This window comes from Ahaetulla prasina, chromosome 14 (genome assembly GCF_028640845.1).
Source record: "Ahaetulla prasina isolate Xishuangbanna chromosome 14, ASM2864084v1, whole genome shotgun sequence".
NCBI lineage: Eukaryota > Metazoa > Chordata > Lepidosauria > Squamata > Colubridae > Ahaetulla > Ahaetulla prasina.
Genome location: NC_080552.1, coordinates 4,988,204 through 5,015,600, shown reverse-complemented (window position 1 = coordinate 5,015,600; position 27,397 = coordinate 4,988,204). Strand labels below are relative to the sequence as shown.

Genomic DNA, 27,397 nt, shown 5'->3' with positions numbered 1-27,397 from the left:
GAAGGAGTGTTGGCTTTTTAACCTGACTGAAAAACAAGAGATTGGAATAACGTTTTCTGGAATGTGATTTTATGGCGATAGCTTGAGACCATAGTAGAAGCCATCTCTTCATTTATGGTACATCATTATCATTGTACTTTTGTTTCTTAAACTGTCAAAGGGTGCTAATCGGTTGTGAAAGGTGCGTGACTTATAAACCGGCCACTCAACTGTTCAAAATTATGATGGACTCAAAAAAAGATGGTGTAGTTTTATTTCAGAATAAATGGCATCTTATCTGAAGTTGGAGGACATTGTACACAGTTTTGCCCTAAGTAGATTGTTTCTTGATCAGCACAGCTCCACTACTGAATTCCAGAAGAAGGTAGAACCAAATCAGACATTCCATCTCAGTTGCTACAACCATCGATCTATAACAATATCACTTAAACTTATATATTGCTTCGTAGTGCTTTCCTGCCCTCTCAGCAGTTTACAGAGTCAACCTCTTGCCCCCGAAAATCTGGGTCCTCATTTTACCGACCTCGGAAAGAGGGAAGGCTGAGTCAACCTTGAGCCGGTCAGGAATGCAGACCAAGTTAGGGTGTTCAAGTAAGATTCTCCCTAAAATAGCGTCTCACTGTTTAGAAGCCCCAAGGATCTCTATGGTTTACTAGAAACTCCAAGAAAGGAAGCATTGATGCATGGAACGATCGTGGCAGAAGGCAAGGAATAAGCCACAAGGGCATGAAGATGTGCACTTACAGATTAACAGAGTTGGAAGAGACCCTGTAGGTCATCTAGTCCAATCCCCCGCTCAAGCAGGAGACCCTACTACAACATTTCTGACAAATGGCAGTCCAGTCCCTTCTTGAAAGTCTCAAGTGATGAAGCTCCCACAACTTCCGAAGGCAACTTCTGTTCCATTGGTTAATTGTTCTCACTGGCAGAAAATTCCTCCTTATTTCCAGGTTGAATCTCTTCTTGTTCAGTTTCCATCCATGTTTCCTTGTCTGGCCTTCAGGTGCTTTGGAAAATAGTGTGACCCTCTCCCCTCTTTGGCAGCCCCTCAAATATTGGAAAACTGCTATCCTGTCTCCCCTGGTCCTTCTCTTCACTAGACTAGCCAGGCCCGGTTCCTGCAACCGTTCATCATATGTTTTAGCTTCCAGCCCCCTCATCATCCTGGTTGTTCTCCTCTGCACTTTTTCTAGAGTCTCAACATCTTTTTTATAGTGTGGGGACCAAAACTGGATGCAGTACTCTAGTTGTGGTCTTACCAAGGCTTTATAGAGTGGTATTAGTACCTCACTTGGAAGAGCTTACACCAGGGGTATCAAACTTAATGCCCTGGGGCCGGATCTGGCCCGTGGAGTACTTAGATCTGGCCAGCAGAGCCGCCCTGGAAACAGCAAAGAACAGGCCCACGGTGCCTCTGCCAGCAAAAGTGGAGCTCACGATGGCTGTGGGCGGCCCTCCCGAGCTCCGTTTTTGCTGGCAGAGGATTGCAGGAGGCCGTCGCAGTTGAAAACGGAGCTCGGGAGCCTGTTTCCGCTGGCAGAATGCTTGGGCGACCACAGGCACTGACATGAGCCTCGCCCCCTGGCCCCACCTCCTCCCCCCAAGGTCAAACACAACCCTGATGCGGCCCTCAATGAAATTGAGTTTGACACCCCTAGTCTAGACTTTTCTGCTCATATTGACTCAACCAGATGTTATCAAGCAACTGTATTCAGGGTCATTTGTACCTTTCTGCGGAAGGAGAAGCTGAAAGACCTCGAGGAGCCCGTTCAGCTCTTTACGCTGCTGTGACTAGTTAGCTGTCTTATTTCACGGGCTGCATTGCAAAGGAAGCTTTGGGATTACCGTCCTGCACGGTGTCCCTCGATGGCTTTTGAGTTTGTGGATGGTGATGAAGCGGAGAGGTTCCTCTGCAGCATCCGCTCAACTGCTTCCCAACCAGGTCTTGGCTCCACTTGGCTCCTTTGAGCAGCCAGACAATGCGGGTGAGGCGCTGGGCTTCGAAAGGAAATCAATGCGTCATTGAGGGAGGAGGGAGCGGTGCCTGCCTCCTTGAAAAAGGAAGCACTGATATGCAGCTGCTTGAAGGGGCTCTTTCTGGATCCAGCTGTGTTAAACGGCTGTCACCCCGTGCCCATCCTTCCTTTTTAGGGAACATTTTATAGGAGAGAGTTGCCCGGCTGTTTCATAGAAAGCTGATCGTTTGTGCTGAGGGGGTCCAGATATGACATTGGTTTCCCTTAGTCCTAATCAGAACAGAACTAGAAGGGACCTTGGAGGTCTTCTAGTCCAACCCCCTGCTCAAGCAGGAGGTCTCTTTTTAAGAACCTCCAGTGATGAAGGTCCCATGGTTTCTGAAGGCAACTTCTGTTCCTCTGGTTAATTATTTTCATTGTCAGGAAGTTTCTCCTTAGTTCTAGGTTGCTTCTCTCCTTGCTTAATTTCCATCCATTGTTTCTTGTCTTGACTTCAGGTGCTTTGGAAGATAGGTTGACCCCCCTCTTCTTTGGGGCAGCCCCTCAAATACTGGAATACAGCTATCTGACCTCTCCTAGTCCTTCTTTTCATTAGATTAGACATCTTCAGTTCCTGCAACTGTTCTTCATATTTTTGTCTCCAGACCTTCAATCATCCTAGTTGCTCTTCTCTGCACTTTTCTCCCCTCTGAAATCATCTTGTGGGTTATTTCTGAGGGGAGCAGGATGGAGAGGAAGAGGAGTCGTTCTGGTCCTTTTAGAGGTCTCAGCACATTTGATGGTATCAGCTGTTGGGGTTGACCATAGTTTGGGTCAGAACCACCTCTTCAGTGTTTCTGCTGCTTTTTAAGAGGGCATTTCCGGTCATTATTAGTGGGGAACGGCTATTGAAGCCCCCGGCCATTCCAGTATCGGGTACCACAGGGGTTATCAGTCTTATGTTTTATACCATCTGATGAAACCACTAAGAAGGGTCATCCATCAGAAACCAAACAAGCCAGGTGCTCCAATCATCTGCTTCTCTAATGGTCCCTACACTTTCTTTGGATGGGATAACTCTTATGAGTCAAGGGGTAGGCCCATCACTGCTTCTTCAGTCATTAATTTTGTCTGCACAGATTCTTGACTTTGAATTAATACAGGCTTGGCAGGTTTCAATTTTAGACATTAAAAACATGAGGACTGCAATGTCATGATGGAGAAGGGAGGGATCCACAATTTGCAATTTTCACACGGGGATAAACAAAGCGCAGAAGAAACAGTGAAACTTGTAGCTTCTCCAGGGATTGGAAGAACCAAATGTATTTAGTAACATCTAACAAATATGTTGCTTATATACATATATTTATATATTTACCCAGAATTCTCTGAAATTCTGGCTTACTGCAGCAAAAGAACATAATGTATTCATTTCAGAGTGTCTGGGTTTAACTTTGCACAGAAAGATGTAAAAGATAGGTACGGGTATTTTTTTTTTAAAATAAGTAGAATAAATTCTTCTAAGCTCTTTCTTCTGACACAATACTTTTGAAGAACGTTGTCCTTTAATTCCCATTAGGAATATTTTAATAGTAAATAACAAATTTATAATTGATTGATTTGCACTCGTTGCGTTGTTCTTAACATCTTTAAAATGGATAGAACGATGCTTAATGCTTGTAACTGGATAGAGATTGAATCTTGTGCTGTGGTTTGTTAGACTTGTATTCTAGTTTTTTAATATTTACATCATGGAGCTGCAAAGCTCTGATGCAGTGACACTTTCTTGACTAAACTGGAAGCAAAGGCAATGGCTGGGACTGATCGCTCCCCAGCAGCTGTTTATTCCTAGGCTTACTGTGAAGGTTTTAGGGTTAAATGGTAGCACAGAATAAGAAACTGTATATAGAAAGATGGAACGGAACAAATATAATGCTTTATCAAGAGCCTAGAATAGATTGCCTTACTTATTTAGCTTCTGGATGTCTGGACAAACTTGCAAAGATGGGCCAGCGATCAGAACAAACCAACTTAATGGTAATAAACTAATCACTGAGTGAAGCCACTATGAAGATCTGGGCATCTGCTAATACAGTCATCCCAATGTCACATTTTTTTTAAAAAAAAGTTTTATTTAAAGAATTTATAATAGAAAAACTCAAGGCAGCGAACAATGCAGAGATGAAAAACGATGTGAAATAAGAACAGTGTGATGCAGCTGAGGTGCGTAGGAAAATTCTTCCATCATGCATCATCGTGCATCTAGACATGGCTCCAGTAACATCCTGGCCCTAAAGCCTGAGGGGAAAAAACAGACCTTCGGTGCCTTGCAAAAGCTGACAGGGTGGGTGCCATTGAGATCTCAGGCTGTTCCAAAAGACGGTTGCCATAACAACGAAGGCCCACCTCCGGGGTCCCGTGAGATCATCCTGTTTCACAGGAGGAAGACGGGACAAAATGCCTGCTCCGCCAGATCTGGTAGGATGAGCGGAAACAACCAGAGACAGGTGGTCTCGCTGGAAGCATGGATGTTACTATGCAGGGTCTTATAGACGTCACCCAAAACCTGGTATGGCATCCAAAGGTTACTGGAAGTTAATACAATGATATTAATGCTTCCATATTCTTTTCAAGACAACTCTTACCTTGAGCACATTGCCTAGTCCAACTGGGAGATAATGCATGAGTAAATGCAAATATAGATGGTCCTTGGTTGAGGACCACTCGTTCTATGACCAGAATCGGTTTTTGAAGTTCTTGTGGGGGCAGCACCTGCACGGCCCTGTGATTGCAGCCTGATTGCTTGGCAACTGGCCCAGATTTCCATCTGCGGCAGTGTCCCCCATGGTCATGTGTTCATCATTTGTCACCTTCTCCATTGTGGCGGGGAAGATCATCCAGGAATGGTAATACTCTGCTTCTCTGCTTGGAGACCGAGTTAATTTTTTTTCTTGGCCACGCCCCCCTTGCCTGGGTGCTCCAGTTTGACTCGGCCTTCCACGAGTAGAGACTGAGAATAAGAGGCTCACCCATTCCTGGATTTCTTCGACAGGTAGTCAGAAGTTGTGGTCACATGAGGTCCTTGCTTAACGACCTGCAGTGATTTGTTTTAACAGTGGTAACCAGGATCTGCCAGAACTGCTGTCAGTACTTGTAACGCTTTCCACCCCATTGCTCAGCAATAGAAATTCCGGTCCCAGTTATCATTTTTAAGCAAGAGTCATCCAGTCCAGGAACGTAGCACCTCCTCCAGAATCAGTAATGGGAAATATCCAGATCCTACACTACAGGGAATCCTCGACTTACAACAGTTCATTTAGTGACTGTTCAAAGTTAGGGCAGCACTGAAAAAAAGCGACTCATGACCGTTTTTCACACTTAACCACCATTGCAGCGTTCCCGTCGTCACGTGATCACAATTCAGACCCTTGGCAACTGACAAAATAGTGACAATTTGCAGTGTCCCAAGGTCACTTAACCCACTTTTGCGACCTCCCGATAAGCAAAATCAGTGGGGAAACCAGATTCGCTTAACAACCCAGTTACTAACTTATCCGTGGCGGCGATTCACTTATGGCAAATGTGGCAAGAAATGTCATTAAAAACGGGGCAGACCCCCACTTAACAAACGTTTCCCTTAGCGAAATAAATTTTGGACTGCAGCAGCGGTCGCGAGGGCCCACCTGTACTTGGTCTTTCTAGGGTTGAGTCATTTCTTCTTCGTTCATCCGAGGACCTCGACAGCGTTGCTTGGACAAGGCAGGGGCAGATACGTCCAGCCATTACTCAGCGCGCCGCTGATTTTTTCTTCCTGTGCCAATGAATGACCTCACCCAGCGGCTCCGTGTAGATACTAAATAGGAGCCGGGAGAAAGTGAAGTCCAGAGGCAGACTGCAGTGCAGGAGACAGGAGCCCTCTCCTCTACCAACACTAATTGGAACCAGCCTTAGCGGAGAAAGAGCCACAGCGAAACCCTGCCCTCACCCCCAGACACACACACACACACACACACTCCTCACCCCCCCTAAGCTGATCCAGGAACTAATCCATTGCGGTCATTTGTTAGGTTTTAATTTTTTAAAAGCAACACAACGGTACGAGCCTGATCAGCACCATTGAACTCTCCTTCACCCTAATCCTTCGATCCCTAAGGATTTCCCACTCCAGGTGGAACTCTTCTTGGAGTTGTCATTCGACCGGCTGCTAAAGCAATGCGCAGCTGTGCAGGACGTGCCCAGATGTCTTTTTGACACCCCCAACTTCCCCCTCCCCTCCTTTGGCCAAGGCAGTTTCTGTGCTTCACAACAAACCTCTTGGTAGCAGACACAGGCAGGGTAAATCTCACTTCACTTCTTAGGACAGGGGTCTCCAACCTTGGCCGCTTTAAGACTGGTGGACTTCAACTCCCACAGTTCCTCAGCCAGCAAAGCAAAGCTAGCTGGGGAACTCTGGGGGTTGAAGTCGCCCAGTGTTATAAAGCGGCCAAGGTTGAGACCCTCCTTGAACAGGGTCTCAACCTTGGTCCCTTTAAGACTTGTGGACTTCAACTCCCAGAGTTCCTCAGCCAGCTTTGGTGGCTGAGGGACTCTGGGAGTTGAAGTCCACAAGTCTTAAAGGGACCAAGGTTGGAGACCCCTGCCTTAGAAGGTTCTCAGGGAACCTGTAGGAACAGCTGGTCTCCAGGGATGGCTCTGGAGATATGTCCTGGCTGAAGCGTGGGTGATAAGCAAACCCTCCTCACATTTGTCAGGCCTTGCGCTGAAGGAGTAACGAATGCATTGTATGCACCACAGTAACATTCTTTTCCAGCAGAAGGTTCTGGTTGCTGAAGTGGGTGGCTCAGGTTCAGGAAAGGCGATTAGGAGCAGCTGGCTGAGCTGTACAGCAAATACTGCATCTCAGGTAATCCCAGGGAACTGCAAAGCCAGCAGATAAATGCAGTTAGAATATATTTGCACACTCATGCTTGCACTAACGTGCTTCATATACAAATGCTGCTAACTTGGCTGAACTTAACAGAAGTTGTAAATGCAAAGAGCCATTACGGGGCTAATGTTTTAATTGGGTTTCTAAACTTCACGCACTTCTATTTGTAGTCTTACATTTGGTAGATACCTGGGTGACATGCTACTGGATCGGACCGGATCGAGCGAGTAGGTAGCGGAGATTGGGGCTGGTTCGCCGAACTGGGAGCAATGGCTGGCTGGCCACGCCCCCGAACCAGTCCATGGCCCGCCATCCTGCCATGCTTGCCTGCCTTCTACACTGCCTTCCCGGCGTCCCAGTGGCTAGCTTGCAAAGGCAGGCAAGCAGAAGCCCATGTGGAAGGTAGATAAGCATGGCAGGGCTTTGGGGGAGGAGCTAGCAGCTTACTCCCTTTCCTGAAGCTCTGCCATGCTTGCCTGCCTTTCACGTGGGCTTCCGGTTGCCTGCCTTTGCAAGCTGGACACCGGGAAGGCAGCTCGCCACCCATTCGCCCTTCGCCTTAGATCGGGGGCCAGGACCCAGAGACGCGCCATTCCCCAAAGCTCCGGAGCTGCCGCACACTCTCCCTTCGCCATGCGGCATGTACTTACCTTCCTCTAGCAGCTGGCTGCCAGGAAAGGCAAGCATCTGAAAGTTACCGGAGCCGCTCTCCTCCTTGAATGTGCCACCGCCATCGCCGCCTTGTTCCATGCAGCGGCTGCGCAAGCGCACACCGTTTATTTCATTCATCAGCGGCAGGTTGGGTGTGCACTTGCACAGCCGGCGCATGGAGCAGGGCGGCGATGATGGCGGCACATTCAAGAAGGAGAGCAGCAGTTGTGCACCCCCCACCCCACATATGCTCACATCCCCCCTGCAGCCCCATTTTGGGCCTAGCAAGCCTCCCCGAAGCCTATGGAGGCTGGAAACAGCCCATTTCCGGACTTCCAGTAGGCCCACTGTTTTGCCCTCCCCAGGCTCCGGAGACTTTCCTGGAGCTTGGGGAAGGTGAAAACAGCCTCCCCCCTCCCGGAGGCCGGAAATGGCCCATTTCCAGACTTCTGGGAGGCCCATTTTTCACCCTTCCAGAGCCTCCACGTGAGCCCCGTACTTACCTGGCATCCAAAACGGGCTACATGGAGACTCCTGGGAGGGGCGGTGTGGGCAGGTCATCCGAAAATCAGCTGGCCAGCTTGCTGGAGCTAACTTAGGATAACGGTTCATGTGCCATACGTTTACCATCATGGGTATATAGGTTACAATGTCCTTCCTGTTGAAGAGTACTTCAGCTTCAGTCGCAACAATACACGAGCATACAGTAGATTTAAGCTTAATGTTAACCACTCCAATCTTGATTGCAGAAAATATGACTTCAGAAACAGAGTTGTTAATGCCTGGAATGCACTATCTGACTCTGTGGTCTGTTCCCAAAATCCCCAAAGTTTTAACCAAAAACTATCTACTGTTGACCTCACCCCATTCCTAAGAGGTCTGTAAGGGGCGTGCATAAGAGCACCAGCGTGCCTACCGTTCCTGTCCTAATGTTCCCTTTGATTGTATCCAATTCGTATAGTTATTATATACTTATGCTTATATATATGCTTATATATCATATAGTTATTTCATGCTTATATATACTGTTGTGACAAATAAATAAAATAAAAAATAAATAAATGTGTATGAAATAATCTTGCCTTGTGATACTGAGAAATGGAGAGAGAGAGGACTCAAACTACAGATAGGTTAAACGCCTGTATTGCACAAGAGATTAGAATAAGTGCATGTCTGTGAGAATTTTGAAAGCAATCCTGTTGTTCAGGAGTAAGTGTGACTTTGATAAGAACAAATCTTGTCAGACTCACCTTATCTCCTTTATTACAGAATGATTTCTTTGATACACCAAGGGAATGCTAAGAATGTGTGGTATATCTTGAATATAGCATTTGAAAAGGTCTCTCCTAATCGCCCTAAAGTCAGACAAATGTTAATGGGTTCGTTCTGTGATATAGTTGAACCGCGTTGAAGGTTGTTCGCAAATGGTTTTGCGTCATCCAGTAAGGCTGTTTTGAATGGAGACCAGTGCTGTTGAGCATGAAGTACGGAATATATTGGTTTAACTGCAAGGCCAAATCACGCTGCAAATGAAGCTCGAACATTGAGCCAGATCCAAAGACAATTCAGCAGTGAAAACATTTTGTTCACTTTACCTGTGAAGAAAGTATCAAGTAGAGGTTTCAGATTGTAGAATCTAAGATAGGTAATAGTGCACGAGATCAGGATCTAGGAGTCCTGGTGGCCCCCAGTCTGAACTTAAGCAAACAGCTGAAAATTTCCGTGCAGTCAAACTGCTTTAACAGAAGAACGCAGGGAGATCATAGGTCCAATTGTCCTCTGCCCTGACTAGCTTGTACTGAGAATACTGAGCTTAGTTATGGACAATGCCATTCAGAGGGAACATGGCAAAACTGGAGTGGGTTCACAGGAGAAAGGCATAATAACAAGTGTTAACTGGGAGACAAGCCCTCTGTGTGTGTAATCGTTAAAAGAGGAGCAAAAGATTGGTGGGACAAATATTTTAAAAGATTGCCGTGTGAAAAAGAAGGCATAAACTGTCATGTGTTGAAAGCGATAAGAGGGATAAAAGATGAAAACTGATGCAGCCTCCAGCCTTTTCCACATGCCACGAACCGGTGCCAGTCCAGGAGTTGGGAACCCCTATTTTAGAGCTTAGAAAAGCAGAATATAAAATACTTTTAAATAAATCCTGGCAAAAATTAAGAGGGTGAAATATACCTAAATTTTATTTTTATCTAAGATTAAAGAATTTCCCCCCCCCCAAGGTTGCTTATGAAGTTAAAATCACATGGAATAAAACGTGGTAATGAAATGCGATAATCACTCTTCAATACATGCAGCAAACCAGCAGTTAAAACTTTTTTTCACAATAGTTAAGACCAGAGCATTAAAACTCCAGGGAAGTTGTGATCAAATTAATAGGTTTATAAAAAGGCAAACATTTATACTTGACACTTTTAAAAACTCTGCTATACATTTTTACATCTATGATTTGCTGACTAAATGAGCCACGGTGGCACAGTAGTAAAAATGCAGTACTGCAGGCTACTTCTGCTGACTGCCAGCTGACTGCAGTTTGGCAGTTCAAGCCTCACCAGGTTCAAGGTTGACTCAGCCTTCCATCCTTCCGAGGTGGGTAAAATGAGGACCCAGATTGGTGGGTGCAAGAGGCTGACTCTGTAAACCACTTAGAGAGGGCTGTAAAGTGATATGTAAGTCTAAGGGCTATTGCTATCTATGCCATGGTGGCACAATGGTTAGAATGCAGTATAGAAGGCTGACTCTGCCCACAGCCAGGAGTTCGATCCTCACTGGCTCCCAAGGTTGACTCAGGTTTCCATCCTTCCAAGGTGGGTAAAATGAGGATCCAGATTGTTGGGGGCAAGAGGCTGACTTGGTAAACCACTTAGAGAGGGCTGTAAAGCACTGTGAAGCGGTATATAAGTCTAAGTGCTATTGCTAACTCAAATTTGATATGTTCAAATCAAGGATCTCTCTATTTGCTTTCCCTCTTTCAGGGTGAGAAGAAAAACCTTGGCTTGTAAAATCCCACCTGGTTGTAATCAGCTTTTTAAAATAGCATCACATTGAACACCCCCCCCCCCCGCTTTTAGTTCAGTTTCCGTTTAATTTCAACTCGCTAAGGAGGAGACCAATTAACGTTTTAATAGGACTGTTTATTACCTGCCGTTGCCTTGTTTTGTTCACAGAAGTTATTTTGGGGGTTTGTTTTTCTCCTTTCTTTCCTATCCTGTCCTGTCCATGTGGACGAAGCTAAGAACCCTTCAGAATTTGTCTGCGATCATGAGTAATAATTGTGAAGGTGTTGGCTTCTGAATCAGCAGCAATGGAATGTAAAGATTATGGTTTGCATCTGGTAATGGCATTTTGTAGGCTGCTGAATAGAATATGGGGTTTGGTTGCCTAGGAAGGGCATTGAGGAAAGCTGCTTCCTTTGCCTTAGCCATGCTGGAGCAACGCCTTTGCCCGACTTTGACCTGTATCCAAAGAATCTGCATTGACAGGTTATAGGGCTGGTCGGGGCAGCTCTCCTCCTGCCTCTGGATGAATGCAAAATAAGGCATGCTTGTGTAATGATGATACAGCTTGAAGCCCTTTCTGCGCATAATATTCAAACAATGCTAATTCATGTTTGCTGCTTGCCTAGCGAGGGAAGTATTTAGAGTTGACTTCAAACCTCTTAATCATATACAACATAGATGAAGATTTGGTAACCCAGGGAGCATGGCTGCGGGTGCTTCTTCTGGGGAATATTTTAAACATGGATCATTGCTACTGTTTGTCTCGAGCTCCGGACACCTTCTTCACAATCAGTGGCTTTTCTTAAAACACTATTATGCCTAATGGAATGAAAAGTATTCACCTCCTTTTTTTAAAAATAAAATTGCACCAATAGAGTAATTACTACCAGACATACAACTTTTAATGTATTTTGTGCCGTTCATTGAAATTACGATCTCGGGGAATTTAGCTTTTGTAGTCAGTATTTGGCTGACTTCTGCTTGTTTCTGGATAGAAATATCTTTTTAATTTTTATTGCATGGTTTTATATATTGCCCATTTTCATTGAAACTCGATGTGGTTTTCAAAATAAAACAAAGCTATCTACAATTAACAAAGCAAAAACTGTGATTAAAATCTGCAAAACGATTGCACAACTAAAAGGCAACCATGCACCATTAGGTCCACGTATTTGGTACAACCACTAGGTTTTCAGTGGCAGGAAGGCAGGAAGACTGACACGCCCTGTCTCTCTCAAGAGGTTACGTGTTCCATTGCACGGGGGCAGTTCCAGAGAAGGGCCCCCCTCCCCAGACATCCTGGGGTCCTCATGTATGTCTCCAGGTCAAGTAAGACAGCTCTTAAAGAGAGGAAGGTCCTGTACACACGAGAAGTCAAAGTCCCAGGGCTTTCAATTGGAGCCAAAATAATTCAGCAGCCCTATATGATGAACAGTGTTCTGCCCCTCCAAATATTCTAGACGTGTTCTGGTAGATCAATGATGGCGAACCTATGGCACGTGTGCCAGAAGTGGCATGTAGAGCCATCTCTCCAGGCATGCCAGCCATTGCCTGTTGCTCTTCTTGGTTCTAGCATGCACATGCGCGCCAGCCAGCTGGTCTTCATGTGTGCAAGATTTCCGGAAACTAGGAGAGCAGCTTCCTGGCACAGGTGCATGTGCCGGGAAGCTGAGCTTCCGGTTTCCAGCACACGCATGGGCATGCATGCCAGCCAGCTGATCTTCACGTGTACATGCGTGCCAGAAACCGGAAGACCAGGTGACCAGTGGTGTGTGCATGCCGGAAACCGGAAGCTCAGCTCCCTCGCACGTGCGCAAGCTCCCGTTTCGGCACTCGGTGCCGAAAAGGTTCGCCAACACTGGTAGGTTCACTTTCTCTAAGAGGCCAGCTCTAGTTCCTGAATCAACCCATATCTCCTAGGGAGTGGGGCGGGGAGAGAACAAACCTGCAAAAAGAAAAAAAAATATGGAACAGAATTTCCAATAATGTAGTTCTGTGACCCAAACTTTTATGTTAGCAGTTGTTATCTCGCTCTTCTTTGTAGCACAGGATGCTTCTGTAGGAAATCTCTCTTGTTATGGGATTAATCCAGGATGTGTGTGTGTGTGATCATGGAACAAGTCTCATTTAATTCAGTGGACCTTCTCACTAAACAGACACGTGTGAGAGGGCTACGAATATACTGTATCCTCCCGTCTCTGCTCTTTTGATGTGGCCAGGATACTAAATTACATTATGTTTTCTCCTTAGAGAATGAATATATTGCATAATATATCAAAGCTGGAAAAGCGCTGTTTTCCGATGAGCATTTGGATGTTTTGATTATTCTTTTTCTGGTGTTTTTTTTTTTATTTACTGCAGATAAGAGCTTTTTTTCTTTTTTTTCTTTCTTTCTTTCTTTCTTTTTTTTTTGGAAACCTGGTCTCCAGCCATTGGCTGATGCAAAGATTCAGCCACAGCAACTGCCATGGAATTCTCAGTCTCAGCATTCTGCTTTTCCCCCCACAAAAGGATTTTGCATAGCAGCTACCCTGCCTTTCTTTCCTCTCAGTATTTAAAAAAAAAGAAAAAAAGTTACTTTCAGCAGGCTAAGGGAACCGGAAGGTTACCATTTATAAAAATCAAACTTAATTTGTAAGATCCGTAGCATGTCGCAGAATGAGAAAGTGTGAGCCTTTTTTTCCCCGTGTTCCTCCATAGCTACCAGCAGCTCAGCTAACTCCGGTTTCATGTTGTCTTGGATTCGAGTTTGGTCGGGTATAATCATTGAAATCCTAGATTTAAGTCAATCAACACAGAGAAAGTTATGTTGTTATTTTTTTTTTAAAGCAGGTCTAAGCATGAGTTCAATCTGTAGTTTTGAGTTCTTTGAGGGATTCTTGTATTTTATTTTCAGTTGCAGTTGCTTGCAAACAAGTTTGGAATGATAGTTTTGAAAAATGGCAAAATAAACAGGAACAGTATTACTAATAGATATTTTCCCCTCTCATATTGCTCTCTTTTAGATTAGTTATTTGGCTTTTTCAGAATTGTACAAAAGCTTCCTTTTTTAATAGGAATTATTTCTAGATTTGATAATTAGACTGCTACATTTTTCCAATAATTACATTCTTTACTTGTAACAATCATGTAAATGTATTCAGCCTAATCTCTATATTACATGACAAAGGTGTATTATTTTAGGGAGGGGAGAAATACTTATCAATTGACTTGGGTGATGCAAAATTCTCTCCCCCACCTTCTTTCCTTTTAATTAACAGTCATTTTCCCTTAGGCCAGCAAACTCCACACACACACAAAAAAAACAACCCTCAGCATCTCATAGAAGGGTCTTATAGAACAGTTGTATTACTAAAGTTACTAAGAGCCATTTTCAGGATCATACCAGCTGTTAGGCAGCAATGCCGCCTAGGATACTGTTGACATAAAATTGCTTGTTGGAGTTCTTTCCCCCCCCCCCATTGTCTTAACTTTTGCAGCTGCTGGCTGTTAAAGAGAAAATGGGTCAGTCACAAATATATCCCCACAGCACTGTTCACTTTGCTTGTCAAACTTAGCGGAACCGTGTCTTGGAAGGTCTGTTTGCTCCTTCTAGCAAAGCAGCCAGTAAAGACTAAAAGAAATGAATGGTTGAAGCGCTTCTGCCTTGCATTCACCAGCCGGCCAGAACTTACACTCCCCCATTGACAAAGATGTTTATGCTTTTTATATCTCCTCTGAAACAGTTCTTGCGTAGGAAGAACCTTATCTGGTGTCTGAGAACTACTGGACAATGCCCGGGTGGGTTAATCCCTTCTCTTGCAACTCTCTAGGTGATGTAACTGATCTTCAAGCTGGTTGGACACAATAGATAGATGTTAGGCCACCTTTTACGTTTCTGCGCTGGTAGGAAGGACTTCTACCTGCCGCCACTTTTAAACCAACATGAGCCTGCTTGAACTCTATGTCTTCAACCCAGGTGAGATCTTAATATCGAGGCTAAGTTTCACTCATGAGTCAGATATTTCTCAGGGTTCACAGAAACGTTCGTCAGGTACAGTTGCCTGCGGATGCTGTTTCCGTCAGAATCCTTAGCTCTGGAATAGGGTTAACCACAAATGCACCCCAAATGTGATGGTGGCTGTTTCCTCTTGTGAGCAGCTGGAGATGTGGTGCTGGCAACTGTATTTTTCAACGTTCAGACTGGTTTGACTGTGAATACCATAAGCCAGTGAGGGCTAACCTTTTTCTTGTTACGTGCTGTCGTGTGCCGGCACCCATAATGCAATGCAGGCCCCACTGCACCTCCCTCACGCCCCATTTTGGGCCTAGCAGGCCTCTGTACAGCCTCCTGGGCCCAAAAATGGGCCATGGGGAGGGCTGCGCCGCACCTCACCATGTCCCGTTTTGAACCTAGCAGGCCTCCCTGCAGCCTCCTGGGCCCAAAAATGAGCCGCAGGTGGTGCGTGCCCCTGCCCCTCATACATGTGTGCGCAACCCCCCTGCGCAGGCATGTGCATCTCCCGCACGCGCCTCATCCCCCGCGCATCCCAAAAATTAGCTGGCTGTCAGGAGGCGCGCGCATGCGCAGTGCAGCTGAGCTGGGTGATGGGTCGCGTGCCTGCAGAGAGCGTTCTGCGTGCCAGCTGTGGTACATGTGCCATAGGTTCACCATCACAGCTATAGGCTGTTACTTCCAGCAAATTGATTTAATCTTCTGTTTGCACCACGCCCGCACAGTGCTCAGAGTAGTCGGTTGTCACAGAGATTGACTTTGTGTTTATCAAATCCGTTTTTCGGTAAATAAGATTTGTTTTTATTAAAACATCAGTCATTCTCACTAGAAAACGTAATTTTCATTCTTCGACAGCAGCGGCTTTTTATACGCTGAGATTGATCAGGGATGAGTTTTGTTTTTAGCCATATTAGAGACTTGCTTCGGGAGATGAGAGTGTGTGTGTGTGTGTGGATTTTTTTTTTCTGCCAGAAAAATCTGAAATCTTTTTTTTTTTTCTACTGTTACTCCTCTCATAACTACTTTTGTACTTAAGACAGCTATTTTGAGATATTGCAAATTTATCCGGAGGTGTTAACAAACATGTTTGTGGAAGTTTGGCCTTGATGCAGCTATATTTACTACTTATATTAAGCAAGCTTATGCAAATTTAATGGGCTTTAGGTTTTTTTTTAGTGAAATAAGAAAAGCGTGCCTTTTGCACAGGTGCAGATTGCAACAATTAGGTTGTCAGTGTGTGAATGGTCTGGAGATTTTAACTTCTTTGTATATTGCTCTTCTAAGGTTTTCTGAGCCATGATGTTAGTTCATCTTTCCCATCATGGCCAACTTAGATCTCCAAGGGAGGGGTCCTACTATCAAGATTTCAACGTCTCAAATCACTGATATTGCATTTTAGGTATCTCAGTGATTTCTGTAAATCAATTCTACATAAAAGGACTTTCCTTGTGCCAGATCAAATGTGAAATAAGCACTCTTCTGAAGTCATCTTTAGATCCTATTCCCCTTGGTTTTTATATCCTTTAACCTTAGTTCTTGAAATGGCTTTCTGATTGTGTAGGTTGTGGAGTCCTGTAATCATTTTGTTGCTTTCACTTGATGTATTGTTTTATTTTCATTTATTTACTAGTACTGTAGATTAAATGCAGAAAGCATTGCTTTTTTGGACAGTCAGTTTTGGAGTTGTAGTCCAACAAATGTTTATTTAGTTGACTTAACATAAAACTGTAAGGGATAGTTAATGTCTTAAGATTTTTTTAAAAACAAAGGTAATAAACTTGGGAAGTAGGCTAAAATAACAGAATGAATTTAATGGAGGCAGTGAAGACTTCTCACTTAGGTTAAGGATATAACATTTTGGTGGCTGTCTTTCACCTACATTTTTGAGAAGTTGGGCTACAGTAACTAGGGTTGTGATGTATAGTTGTTCTTTTCCCCTTTGGTGTTTAGGGGGGAGGTTACTATTAACACTTTATTAGGCCTAGTGTGGCATTTCACTTACATCTTGGGGCTTTTAAATCTCAGAATTAGGAGATTTTATTCCAGCACTTTTTAGGGCCAGAATAGAGACTACATGCTACCTTTAGGAAAAAGAAATAACAGTTTTAATTACACAGCATGAAGTATCTGGCTTGCTAATAATGTGGGCAAAAAGAATGTTGAAAAAGCAACTGATGGTAAAAGGTGCATTAGAACCTGGAGGACTTCAACTCCCAGAATACTCCAGCCAACCAAAGCTGGCTGGGGAATTCTGGGAGTTGCAGTCTTCCAGGCTTAAAGTTGCCAAGGTTGGAGACCCCTGCATTAGAATGGTTAGAATGCATTTGAAAGGGAGGGATTCTCCAAAATGAAAAAACAAAGCAAAAACCACAATGCAAGAGAAAAAGAAAAAACAAGATAAAGTTATGATTATGTGACGTGGTACTTAGACAAGAAAGAGAGAAAAAAGAGAAAGAGAAGAAGAAAATTATCAGTGTAGGCATTTTTAAGAGACTATATTCACTCTGGCAAACTGCCCTGGCAAAAGCAACAGGTTAATTTTTCAGGCCAGCCGTGTTTTCAGACACTGGCAGCTCTCTGCTCATTTGTCTTCTCTTCTCATCAGTGTAAGGTGACTTCTCCCCCAATTATTTGGGAGGGGGAAAAACATCACGTCTTCCCATGTGAGATGCTCTTTTGACCACATTTTGCATGGAGTTGGGTTCCAATTACCGCATTTGACAAAGGATTGTGACAAACTGGAATGGATTGTAAAGATGACTGACAAGGATGGGCAAAAGACTGGCTCTAAGGATGGGCAAATTCCACTTGATTTGGGAGTGGGCTATTTTCCATCCCCAAGACGGTTTGGCACATTTCAGAGCTGGGACTCTGGAATACTCCATCACCAAATCAGTAAGTTTAGCATATCCTTATAAGAAGCCCTATAAGAAGGCTAAGATGCTGAGCTTGTCGATCGAAAGTTCGGCAGTTCAGCGATTCGAATCCCTAGTGCTGCCGTGTAATGGGGTGAGCTCCCGTTACTTGTCCCAGCTTCTGCCAACCTAGCAGTTCGAAAGCAGGTAAAAAATGCAAGTAGAAAAAATATGGACCAACGTTGGTGGGAAGGGAACAGTGTTCCGTGCGCCTTTGGCATTGAGTCATGCCGGCCACATGACCACGGAGACGTCTTTGGACAGCACTGGCTCTTGGCTTTGAAACAGAGATGAGCACCACCTCCTAGAGTTGGGAACAACTAGCACGTATGTGCGAGGGGAACCTTTACCTTTTTATCAGAGGCCAAGAGTTGCAAAGGGACAGCAAAGTTGCTGGGTGTGTCTACCCTTGAGAAGACTGAGAAAGGATACCATAATACCCGTAAGCTACCAGAAGTGATCAGAGCTAGTTTCCCTTACAGCTAATCCTCAATTTACAGCCATTTCTTTAGTGCAGAGGTCAGCAACCTGCTGTTCTGGAGCCGCATGTGGCTCTTTCACCCCTCTGCTGCATCTCCCTGTCACTCAAAATATGCGTCGCAACCGCCAATGTGCAACACCCGCCCGGCACATGATTTATTGAGTTTTTCAACTCCTGGTAGGCCAACCGTGGATAAATCCAAGAAAAGAAAAGTTTCAGAAGAAAACAGAATATTTAATTCAACTACATATGCTAGTTTTGTGGCCGCTCAAGAAATAGTCAGGCACAGGAAGGGTTTTGTGGCTCCCGGTGTTTCCTTTTCTGTGGGAAACGGGTCCAAATGGCTCTTTAAGTGTTTAAGGTTGCAGACCCCTGCTTTAGTGACTGCTTGAAGTTACAGCTTTATGACTATTTTTCACAATTACGATTATTGCAGCTTCCCCATGATTATGTGATCAAAATTCAGATGCCTGGCTCGTAGTTTTGAGGGCTACACTGTCCCCGGGTCATATTGGTGACCTTCTGACAAGCAAAGTCGATGGGGAAGCCAGATTCACTTAACAACCATGTTACTGATTTAACATCTGTAGTGATTCATTTAACAACTCTGGCAAGAAGGGCCATAAAATGGGACAAAAACTCAAGTCAACCACTGTCTCGCTTAGCAGTAAAGAATTTGGGGCTCAATTGTGGTTGTAAGACAAGGACTGGCTGTCGTGATAAAGTGGCCCTGAGCCCATGGAGGAGCTTAAGAAAGTGACCCCCTCATCTGGCTGCTTCAAAGAAAGTATGCCCAATCATCATCATACTTCCCCAACTATTTAATTATTTCAAGATAATTCTGGCACAAATTTGTGTAAAATCTGTGAGTTTAATTTTGTTAAAGGAAATGCCTGTGCAACTGATCATATTCCCAATGTATCTCCCCCCACACAAAAAAAAAATAATAATGGAAAAGTCTACTGATTTGTGATTTTAGTACTAAAAGGGTTGTTAAATTTCCCTCTTTTCCTGTCTTCTGCTCATGGTGGATTTGATTTAAATCAAGTTGATTTAAATCACAATGCTAAATCATGATTTAAATCACCGGTAAAAAGACTTGATTAAAATCAATTTAAATCAATTTTTAATAAAGAGCAGCTGTCATCTCAGTACCTCAGTACCTGGATGAAACTGTCTATCTGGACCCGTCCCAGTCCAGTTTCCGGCCTGAGTACAGCACGGAGACGGCACTGGTCGCATTGGTGGATGATCTTTGGAGGGCCCGGGACAGGGGTTGTTCCTCTGCCCTGGTCCTATTAGATCTCTCAGCGGCTTTTGATACCATCAGCCATGGTATCTTGCTGCGACGGCTGGAGGGGTTAGGAGTGGGGGGCACCGTTTTTCGGTGGTTCTCCTCCTTCCTTTCTGACCGGTCGCAGATGGTGCTGGCGGGGGGGGCAGAGATCGGCCGCGAGGCGCCTCTTATGTGGGGTGCCACAGGGGTCGGTTCTCTCGCCTCTCCTGTTCAACATCTATATGAAGCCGCTGGGGGAGATCATCCGTGGTTTTGGGGTGCGGTGTCACCTGTACGCTGATGATATACAGCTGTACATTTCCACCCCTAACCAACCCAACGAAGCCGTTGAAGTGATGTCCTGGTGCCTGGAGGCCGTGCGGGTCTGGATGGGGAAAAACAGGCTCCGACTCAACCCTTCCAAGACCAAGTGGCTGTGGATGCTGGCATCCCGGTACAATCAGTTGATTCCATCGCTGACTGTAGGGGGCGAGTCATTGGCCCCCACGGAGAGGGCTCGCAATCTAGGTGTCCTTCTGGATGCACGGCTGTTGTTAGAAGAGCATATGACGGCTGTCGCCAGAGGAGCTTTTTATCAGGTTCACCTGATACGCCAGTTGTGTCCCTTCTTGGACCGGGATTCCCTATGCACAGTCACTCACACCCTCGTCACTTCCCGCTTGGACTACTGCAACGCTCTCTACATGGGGCTCCCCTTGAAGAGCACCCGGAGGCTCCAACTGATCCAGAATGCGGCCGCGCGGGTGATAGAGGGAGCAACTCGAGGCTCCCATATAATACCTCTCTTGCGCAAGCTGCACTGGCTTCCGGTGGTCTTCCGGGTGCAATTCAAGGTGTTAGTTACCACCTTTAAAGCGCTCCATGGCATAGGACCGGGTTATTTATGGAACCGCCTGCTGCTACTGGTGGCCTCCCATCGACCAGTGCGCTCCCATAGGGAGGGCCTCCTCAGGGTGCCGTCGGCCAGACAATGTCGACTGGCGACCCCCAGGGGGAGGGCCTTCTCTGTGGGGGCTCCAGCCCTCTGGAACGAGCTACCTCCAGGGATACGGCAGCTCCCTGACCTCCGGACCTTCCGACGCGAGCTGAATACGTTTTTATTCCATCGCGCAGGACTGGCCTAATAGTTTTTAATGGTTTTTTTAAATTAGTTTTTTAGTATTTTCAGCCAATTTTGAATCAGTCTTTTAAATTTGTTTTTAATTTTTGTACCTGCTGTTTTATCTGGCTAAACCGCCCTGAGTCCTTTGGGAGAAGGGCGGTATAGAAATTGAAATAATCAATCAATCAATCAATCTCTGTCCCACAGCGGCTCCTCCTCTGACCCGCTGTTGACTCACCGACAGTCCCAATACTGCAGAATAAATGTATATTCTGCAATATTGGGACTGTTGGTGAGTACAGCCTCATGCTACATAACTAAGCTCCATTTCATGATGAATAAACTCAATTATTAATGTATCTTAAATAGAAAACTATCTTCAAATTTTACTCCAAAAGCATTTTATTAAAATAAATTTGATAAAAATAAAAAAAATCTGATTTAAATAAAAAAAACTGATTTAAATTTTAAAAATCCCATTTTTTAATTTATTTTTTTTAAATCATCAATTTTTATCCACCCTGTTTCTGTTGTTTCAGAGAGCAGGTATGAAAAGGTGTTTCTATTTTACAAGATGTTTTAACATTTTAAGCCACCCAGAGCCAACTTGTGGTGAGATGGGCAGCAAACAAAAAGAAAGAAAGAAAAGAAAGAGAAGGAAGGAAGGAAAGAAGGATTGGTCCAAAGTTAGGAAAATATTCCTTATAAAAAGTATCTTGACAGTTTGAGCAAAGCTAGATAATCATCTGGCATGGATGCTTTAATTCATTGTCATCGTTGATGATGATGTTACCTAGCTGCAAGAAATCTGAGCTCAGAGAGTCCCATGGACCCCATGGTTCAACCCTGAGCTATAAATATTCTCTTCTATTGAATGCTGTAATTTGGAGTCTTAATTGGACTTGATAGACTGAGTGCCCCCTTCCTACAGTGTGATTATTTGAAATCTGCAGGGCGCCAGGTTGGGAAAGAATTTCTCTGCGTAACCGTATCATATGAACAAGTCTTATAATTTCATAAAAGTAAACGGAACCTCTTGTTGGTAAGTTCAGGCATATATCCTCGAGGGAACGAGGCATGCTATTGAGCAGGAAAAGGTTTTAATCAGATTTGAACAGACGCTGTCCAACTAAGTCTCTTAGGTAGGCTTCTGTGATAATTGTGATGTTTCAATTTATGGTGCCAATTTGGATATTTAATAGAAATCTGGAAGTAAAAGCTCCTTAAACCACGAGTCTCCAACCTTATAACTTTAAGCCTCGAGGACTTCAATTCCCAGAATCCCCCAGTCAGCAAAGCAAAGCTGGCTGGGGAATTCTGGGAGTTGAAGTCCTCCAGGCTTAAAGTTGCCAAGGTTGGAGACCCCTGCCTTAAACTCTATTTTATTGCGAATTAAAAATTGTACCCGGTCACGTCTAAAAAAACAAAGACACCCGTCCCATAGATTTTAGACCGTTTTAACCAATTTGTTTGTCCGACAGTTAATCGAGAAGGTATAGATACAGGTCACCCAAGTATCCAGTTCATAAGCTGTGTGTTGGCAATTTAGATAGTCATCGACCTGCAAAGTTCATTTGATCACGCGATCAGATTCAGATGCTTGGCAAGTGACTCATCTTTATGACGGTTGCATTGTCTCTGGGTCTCGTAATCACATTTTGTGACCTTTTGACTTCTGCAAAGTCAATGTGGTAGCCAGATTCTCTTTTTTTTTTATAAAAAAGTTTTATTTTAACATTCATATCCAATAACATATTTAGTGTACCATCATATACAATTAATCGGACCTGCCCGGTCACCACCCCCTTCCTTTAACTCTCTTCCCTTCTCTACCTTCTTCTACTTTCCACGACCATCCTCCCCTTCTCTTATCTACATCCTCTCCTCCTTCCTCCCTACTCCTTTCTTCTCCCTCTTCTATCCCTCTTCCTTCCTTTCCTCTTCCTCCTCTTCTCTTTCCTACCTCCTTCTCTCTTCTACTTCCTTCTTTCCCATCATTCTGAAATGGTAGCCAGGCAGCTCCGATCTTACATTAATTATACATCTTCAATCATCTTTGTACATTAACTATCAATCCATTTTCTACCCTCATCCCCCCTCCCCCTCCCTTCCCCTTCCTCCCCCCACCCCCCCGGGACTTCCCAGAACCGAATACAGGGTATAAAACTAACAGCAAAAATTAAAATATAACACAAATCATAATCCATAGTTAAAACCCATAGTTAAAACCTTAAAACCTCAACTCCCCTTCCAGAAACAAAGAAAATACATTTCGTCCAATCCATTATATATCAGACCATTCCACTCCTAGAGTTCTCAGAAATTTCCGATTGAGTTGGTGTTTGTTCTTCAATGAAGTACATAGTTTTTAATATCCAACCTTCATCAATCAATACCAAAACAACGTTCCATCTTCCAATATTCACCAAGGGTTCTTCTAAAATGTCTTTCTTCCTTGAGCAGTTTCTCAAGAATAGTTCATATTTCCAACTTAATTTCTTAAATTTTTCTGTCCAACCTTCAAGAATAAACAATAATCCATCTTTTCATATCTTTGATATCATTTATATACATCAAATGATATTACAAATATTATTATTAATCTTATATTATCTCCCCAATATATCAATTGTAATAATTAAAATCTTCACTTTACCTTGCTTATATCAAATAACATTATTAAAATTACACCTATAACTTATCCAAAATATATCTGTTATAACAATTAAATTCTAGTTAGCCATATAACAACATTACATCCATCTCTTAAATATAATATTTAATCCAAATTCCTAAATTTTACTATCTATCCTCTAAAGTTAAACAATATTCCATCTCCTATTCCTTTATACCTCAAATATATCTTTAATACATTAGTGTAGAAATCTCATGCTTTAAAAACTGTATTGAGAAAATACTTTCTTCCTTTATAATTCACTGTTAAACCAGCTGGAACCTCCCATCTAAAATATATCTGATGTTTCTTAAGCTCATCCACTAAAAAGGCAAATTCTTTTCTCTTTCTTAACATTTTAGGAGGAATTTCCTTCATCATTATTATATCTTGTCCTAATATTTGAAATTTATTTTTATAAAATGCTTGCAAAATTCCATACCTAATCTTCTTATTTGTAAAATAAATAACATGGTAGCCAGATTATCTTAACAACTATATTACTAACTGAACAACTGCAGCGATTCACTTAGCAACTGTGGCAAAAAAGATCGCAAAATGAGGCAAAAATTCACTTAACAAATGTCTCTCAGGAATAGAAATTTGGGGGTCAATTGCAATATATACGTAGTCAAAAGACTACATGTAATAATAAGCTAGCTTTAAATTGAAGAGCCTTTCCTATTAACCTTCAGGTATGGTGGGCAGTTTCTATGGCAGCTAGGAATGATAAGAGTTGTAGTGAAAGCCACAGGGTTGGAATTCTTATCCTAAACAAACACTGCCAAGGGTATTCCTTCGTAAGGATAATGAAAAATTAGCTACTGCCTAACAATGTTATGAATTAAAAATGAAACCCATTGCTTCCATTACTGCAAGCAAAATAAGGCTTTGCATTTTGGAAATACTACATCCAAGAATAAAATTTTATAGCATTACCAAGTAACTTGGAAAACTTTTTGAAGCAGAAAAAAAACAGTAGGTCAGTGGTGGAAAACAGAATATTAATGATACAGCCAGAGTACTAAAGGGCCAAACTATAATTTAGGTACAGCTGGCTCTTCTATTTTTCTGGCGGAGGGCGGGAATAACTGTTAATCTGGCAATGCTAAAATATGAACGGTTTAATTCTTTATGCCGTCTTCCTGCTAAATATGACTCTTGTGCTAGTTAGCATGTTTGGCTGGAGGGATAATGAAGGGTTCCACATCATTACAACGCAGAGGCCTCAACTGTGCCTTGCATTTTCCAACTCATTTTAAACGCGTAAAATATGTGCTGAGCAAGTTTTACAGTTTTCCCATAAGACATTAGCATGCTTTCGGAAGCCAACTTTTGCTTTTTGGAATTTTTTTACACTCGGCGCCGTGTTTTTCCCTAAGATCACTGAGGACAGCACCTGCAGTGATAAAACTAGTGGTAAATACTGTGTAATGAAGGCTACCGAAGTTCTGTCCTGGGTGCTGAATACTTTTTGAAGGCCAGATGCTTGACATGTAATTGGGGATGGGAGGGGGGAAGAGCATACTAGTTTTAACATTGATTTCCAGATCATGCTGTGAGTGAAAAGCAATGAAAACCTATGATTTGACAACTTTTAACACTAATAATAATTCTGTGTTGTTTTTGCAAGAATAAGCTGGGGCTGTTGTAGAATAAAATGAGAAGCAGCAGGCTGTCATCAGACAGTTGTGACAATTTTTCTTCTTCGGGATTACTTTCCAGAAAAATGAGCTGAAGTATTTTATTAATACAAACAGAAATGTTATTGGTGGAGGGGAATGAGAGAGATGATAAAGGTAGAAGTGTAATTTGCAGAGCTAGAAGGGCAATATTTTTCAAACATTATTTATCTGCTGATAAATTGTTCTGTCCGCCATCTTTTATGTACACAGAGGCAGTTCAAGATGAATACTGATTGTGTGTTACCATTGTGGAGCTGTTTAATGCTATTTTTATCTTTTGAATTTACATATAAAGTTTCCCTAACTATTGCCCCCTGCCCTGCCCCCTCATGCCACTGCCAACATGGTAACATTAGGACTGCCAACCCAACATATCGGGACCTTGCCATATTGAGAGAAACTGTTTTATCCATTCCTTGGCTATATTGGTCCGCACTGCTGGCACAGTCCACGTTTATCGATGTGTTTCTGTTTTCTTTGTCCTCAAAAGCTGGAGATGCCGATGATCCACCAAGAATTACCCCAAATCCAGTCATCAATGGGAATGTAGCCATGGCTGATGGTCACAATAACACAGAAGAAGACATGGAAGATGGTGAGTTAACTTGCTCTCAGGTTGGTGGTGATGTGGAAAGTTGGCTTTGTTTTCTTCAGCAAGTAGTCCCCGAGGGTTTGATATGCTAGTTACGGAGACCTATCTAGGGAAGAAAACTTCTGAAACATTTGAGACGAAGCTTCTAGTGGATAAAACAGATAAAGAACGTTTTCTTCCTTTTTTGTAATCTAGAATTCTTAAATTAAATTAAATTAATGGTAGATACAGGACAGAGAAAGCAAAATACTTCCCTGCAATGCTAATTGTCATGGGCTGTGTGGAGAATTGCTTCATTTTAATCTGCTCTGAATCTCTCCCTATTTATCTTCAATGGATGAACCCAGATTCTAGGATTATATGGGAAGGAAAAAACTGTCTTTCTAACACCCCCACTCTATAGAGAGTATTGTTTTAGATAGTTCTGTCAATGTTTTTTTTTTAATTTAACAAGTCCCAAATATTGTGAACTTTTGTTACATTTGTGTTCATATAGCCCTTGATTTTTACTATTTTCTACTTCTTTTCCACTTAGTGAAAAAACATTACACAGGTTTTTTAATAGACTGAATTTTATAGACTGAATCCATCAAGTGGTTGTGCAGATAGATGAGCCCAAACAGAGAATAGGTATTCTACACAGGGAACAGATTTCAAGTTTTCCAAACCAAAAATGTTTGCTAATAATTTCCTAGGAATCATTGATCAAATAGAATATAATCAGATGTACTGAATGAACTCTTGAATGGCTTGCAATTAACTAATAATTGATAGGATTGGCCAAAAACAATATTTTATACAATGTTTCATATGCCTAGAAGTAGAATTATGAAGTAGAGGTAAGAGCTGTGGTGGCTCAGTGGTTGGAATGCAGTATTGCAGGCTGACTCTGCCCATAGCCAGGAGTTCAATTGTGACCAGCTCAAGGTTGACTCAACACTCCATCCTTCCAAGGTCAGTAAAATGAGGCCCTAGATTGTTGGGGGCAATATGCTAAATCTGTAAACTGCTTATAGAGGGCAGTAAAGCACTATGAGTGTGTGTGTGTGTGTGTGTGTGTGTGTGTGTGTGTGTGTGTGTGAGAGAGAGAGAGGGAGGTGTCTATTGCTAAGTGCTACATTTTATTTTATTGACAAAATTTTCATGTTTTTTCAAGAAGTCGAGTCTCTTTAGTTGTTTGCAGCTTTGATTTGATAAACTAAAGAAATATACAACTTAAAAATAAAATATTTATTTAAAAAGAACCAAATTATGCTATTTTTAAAGGAAAATATAGCAGTAGTAGCACACGGTATCTGTATTTGTACAAGTAGTTTATTTTAGTAAGTATATTTTGTGCCATAGAATGAAAAAAGAATACAGTTTATTTGTTAAACTGTTTGTTACCTTATCATTAGTAAGATATGTATAACAGTTCAAAATAAATGATATAAACCCAACAAACTAAAGTACATTAAGCAACACAAATTAAGATTGAAATATTTGTATAAATAACTAAATATTACTGTTTATTGTTGTTATAAGTACCTGCAAGAAGGAGTCCTTTTTGTTTATTAAATAATATAAGAATGACAAGATAACTTTAGATTAAATCCCAGGAGTTTTCAAACACTGTAATACAACTTTTTTTTTTAAAAAAAAGAATATAATCCCTCATAAAATCTAGTATCTCATTAGTATTTGGATTTGGCAGGAAATAAATATTGCCACTAATAAATAAATAATTTTCATCAGATTTACTGGACCATTTTGGCTTTTCTCTTGTCACCCAGCAACCCACCCCCCCTTTTCATTTCAAAAGGGTCTGCTGTGTGCTTTGCCCCTCTGACGTGTACCATGAACATGCTCAGGCAAAGCAGGAGTGAGTTTTGACAACATTCATGTTCCTTATGCCATCCATCTGGTAAACTCTCAAGATTAGATTTTCTCACCATGTACATGTATACATCTGAACTTGATTGACTGACTGTCTTTATCTATCTTTCTATCATCTTTCTATCTATCTGTCTGTCTGTCTGTCTACCTACCAACCAACCAACCTATCTATCTATCTATCTATCTATCTATCTATCTATCTATCTATCTATCTATCTATCTATCTATCTATCTACCTACCTAC

At 42.7% G+C, this 27,397-nt stretch overlaps 1 protein-coding gene across 3 annotated transcripts in view; it reads left to right on the top strand.

Annotated features, from left to right (window-relative positions):
• The window catches only part of USP7 (ubiquitin specific peptidase 7), a 94,597-nt gene that overhangs the window by 16,377 nt on the left and 50,823 nt on the right, over positions 1–27,397 (top strand). For all 3 annotated transcript variants that reach the window (XM_058157125.1, XM_058157124.1, XM_058157123.1), the window contains exon 2: positions 25,177–25,281. In XM_058157125.1, the coding sequence (XP_058013108.1) occupies positions 25,177–25,281 (105 nt within the window). The remainder of the gene's footprint in view (positions 1–25,176; positions 25,282–27,397) is intronic.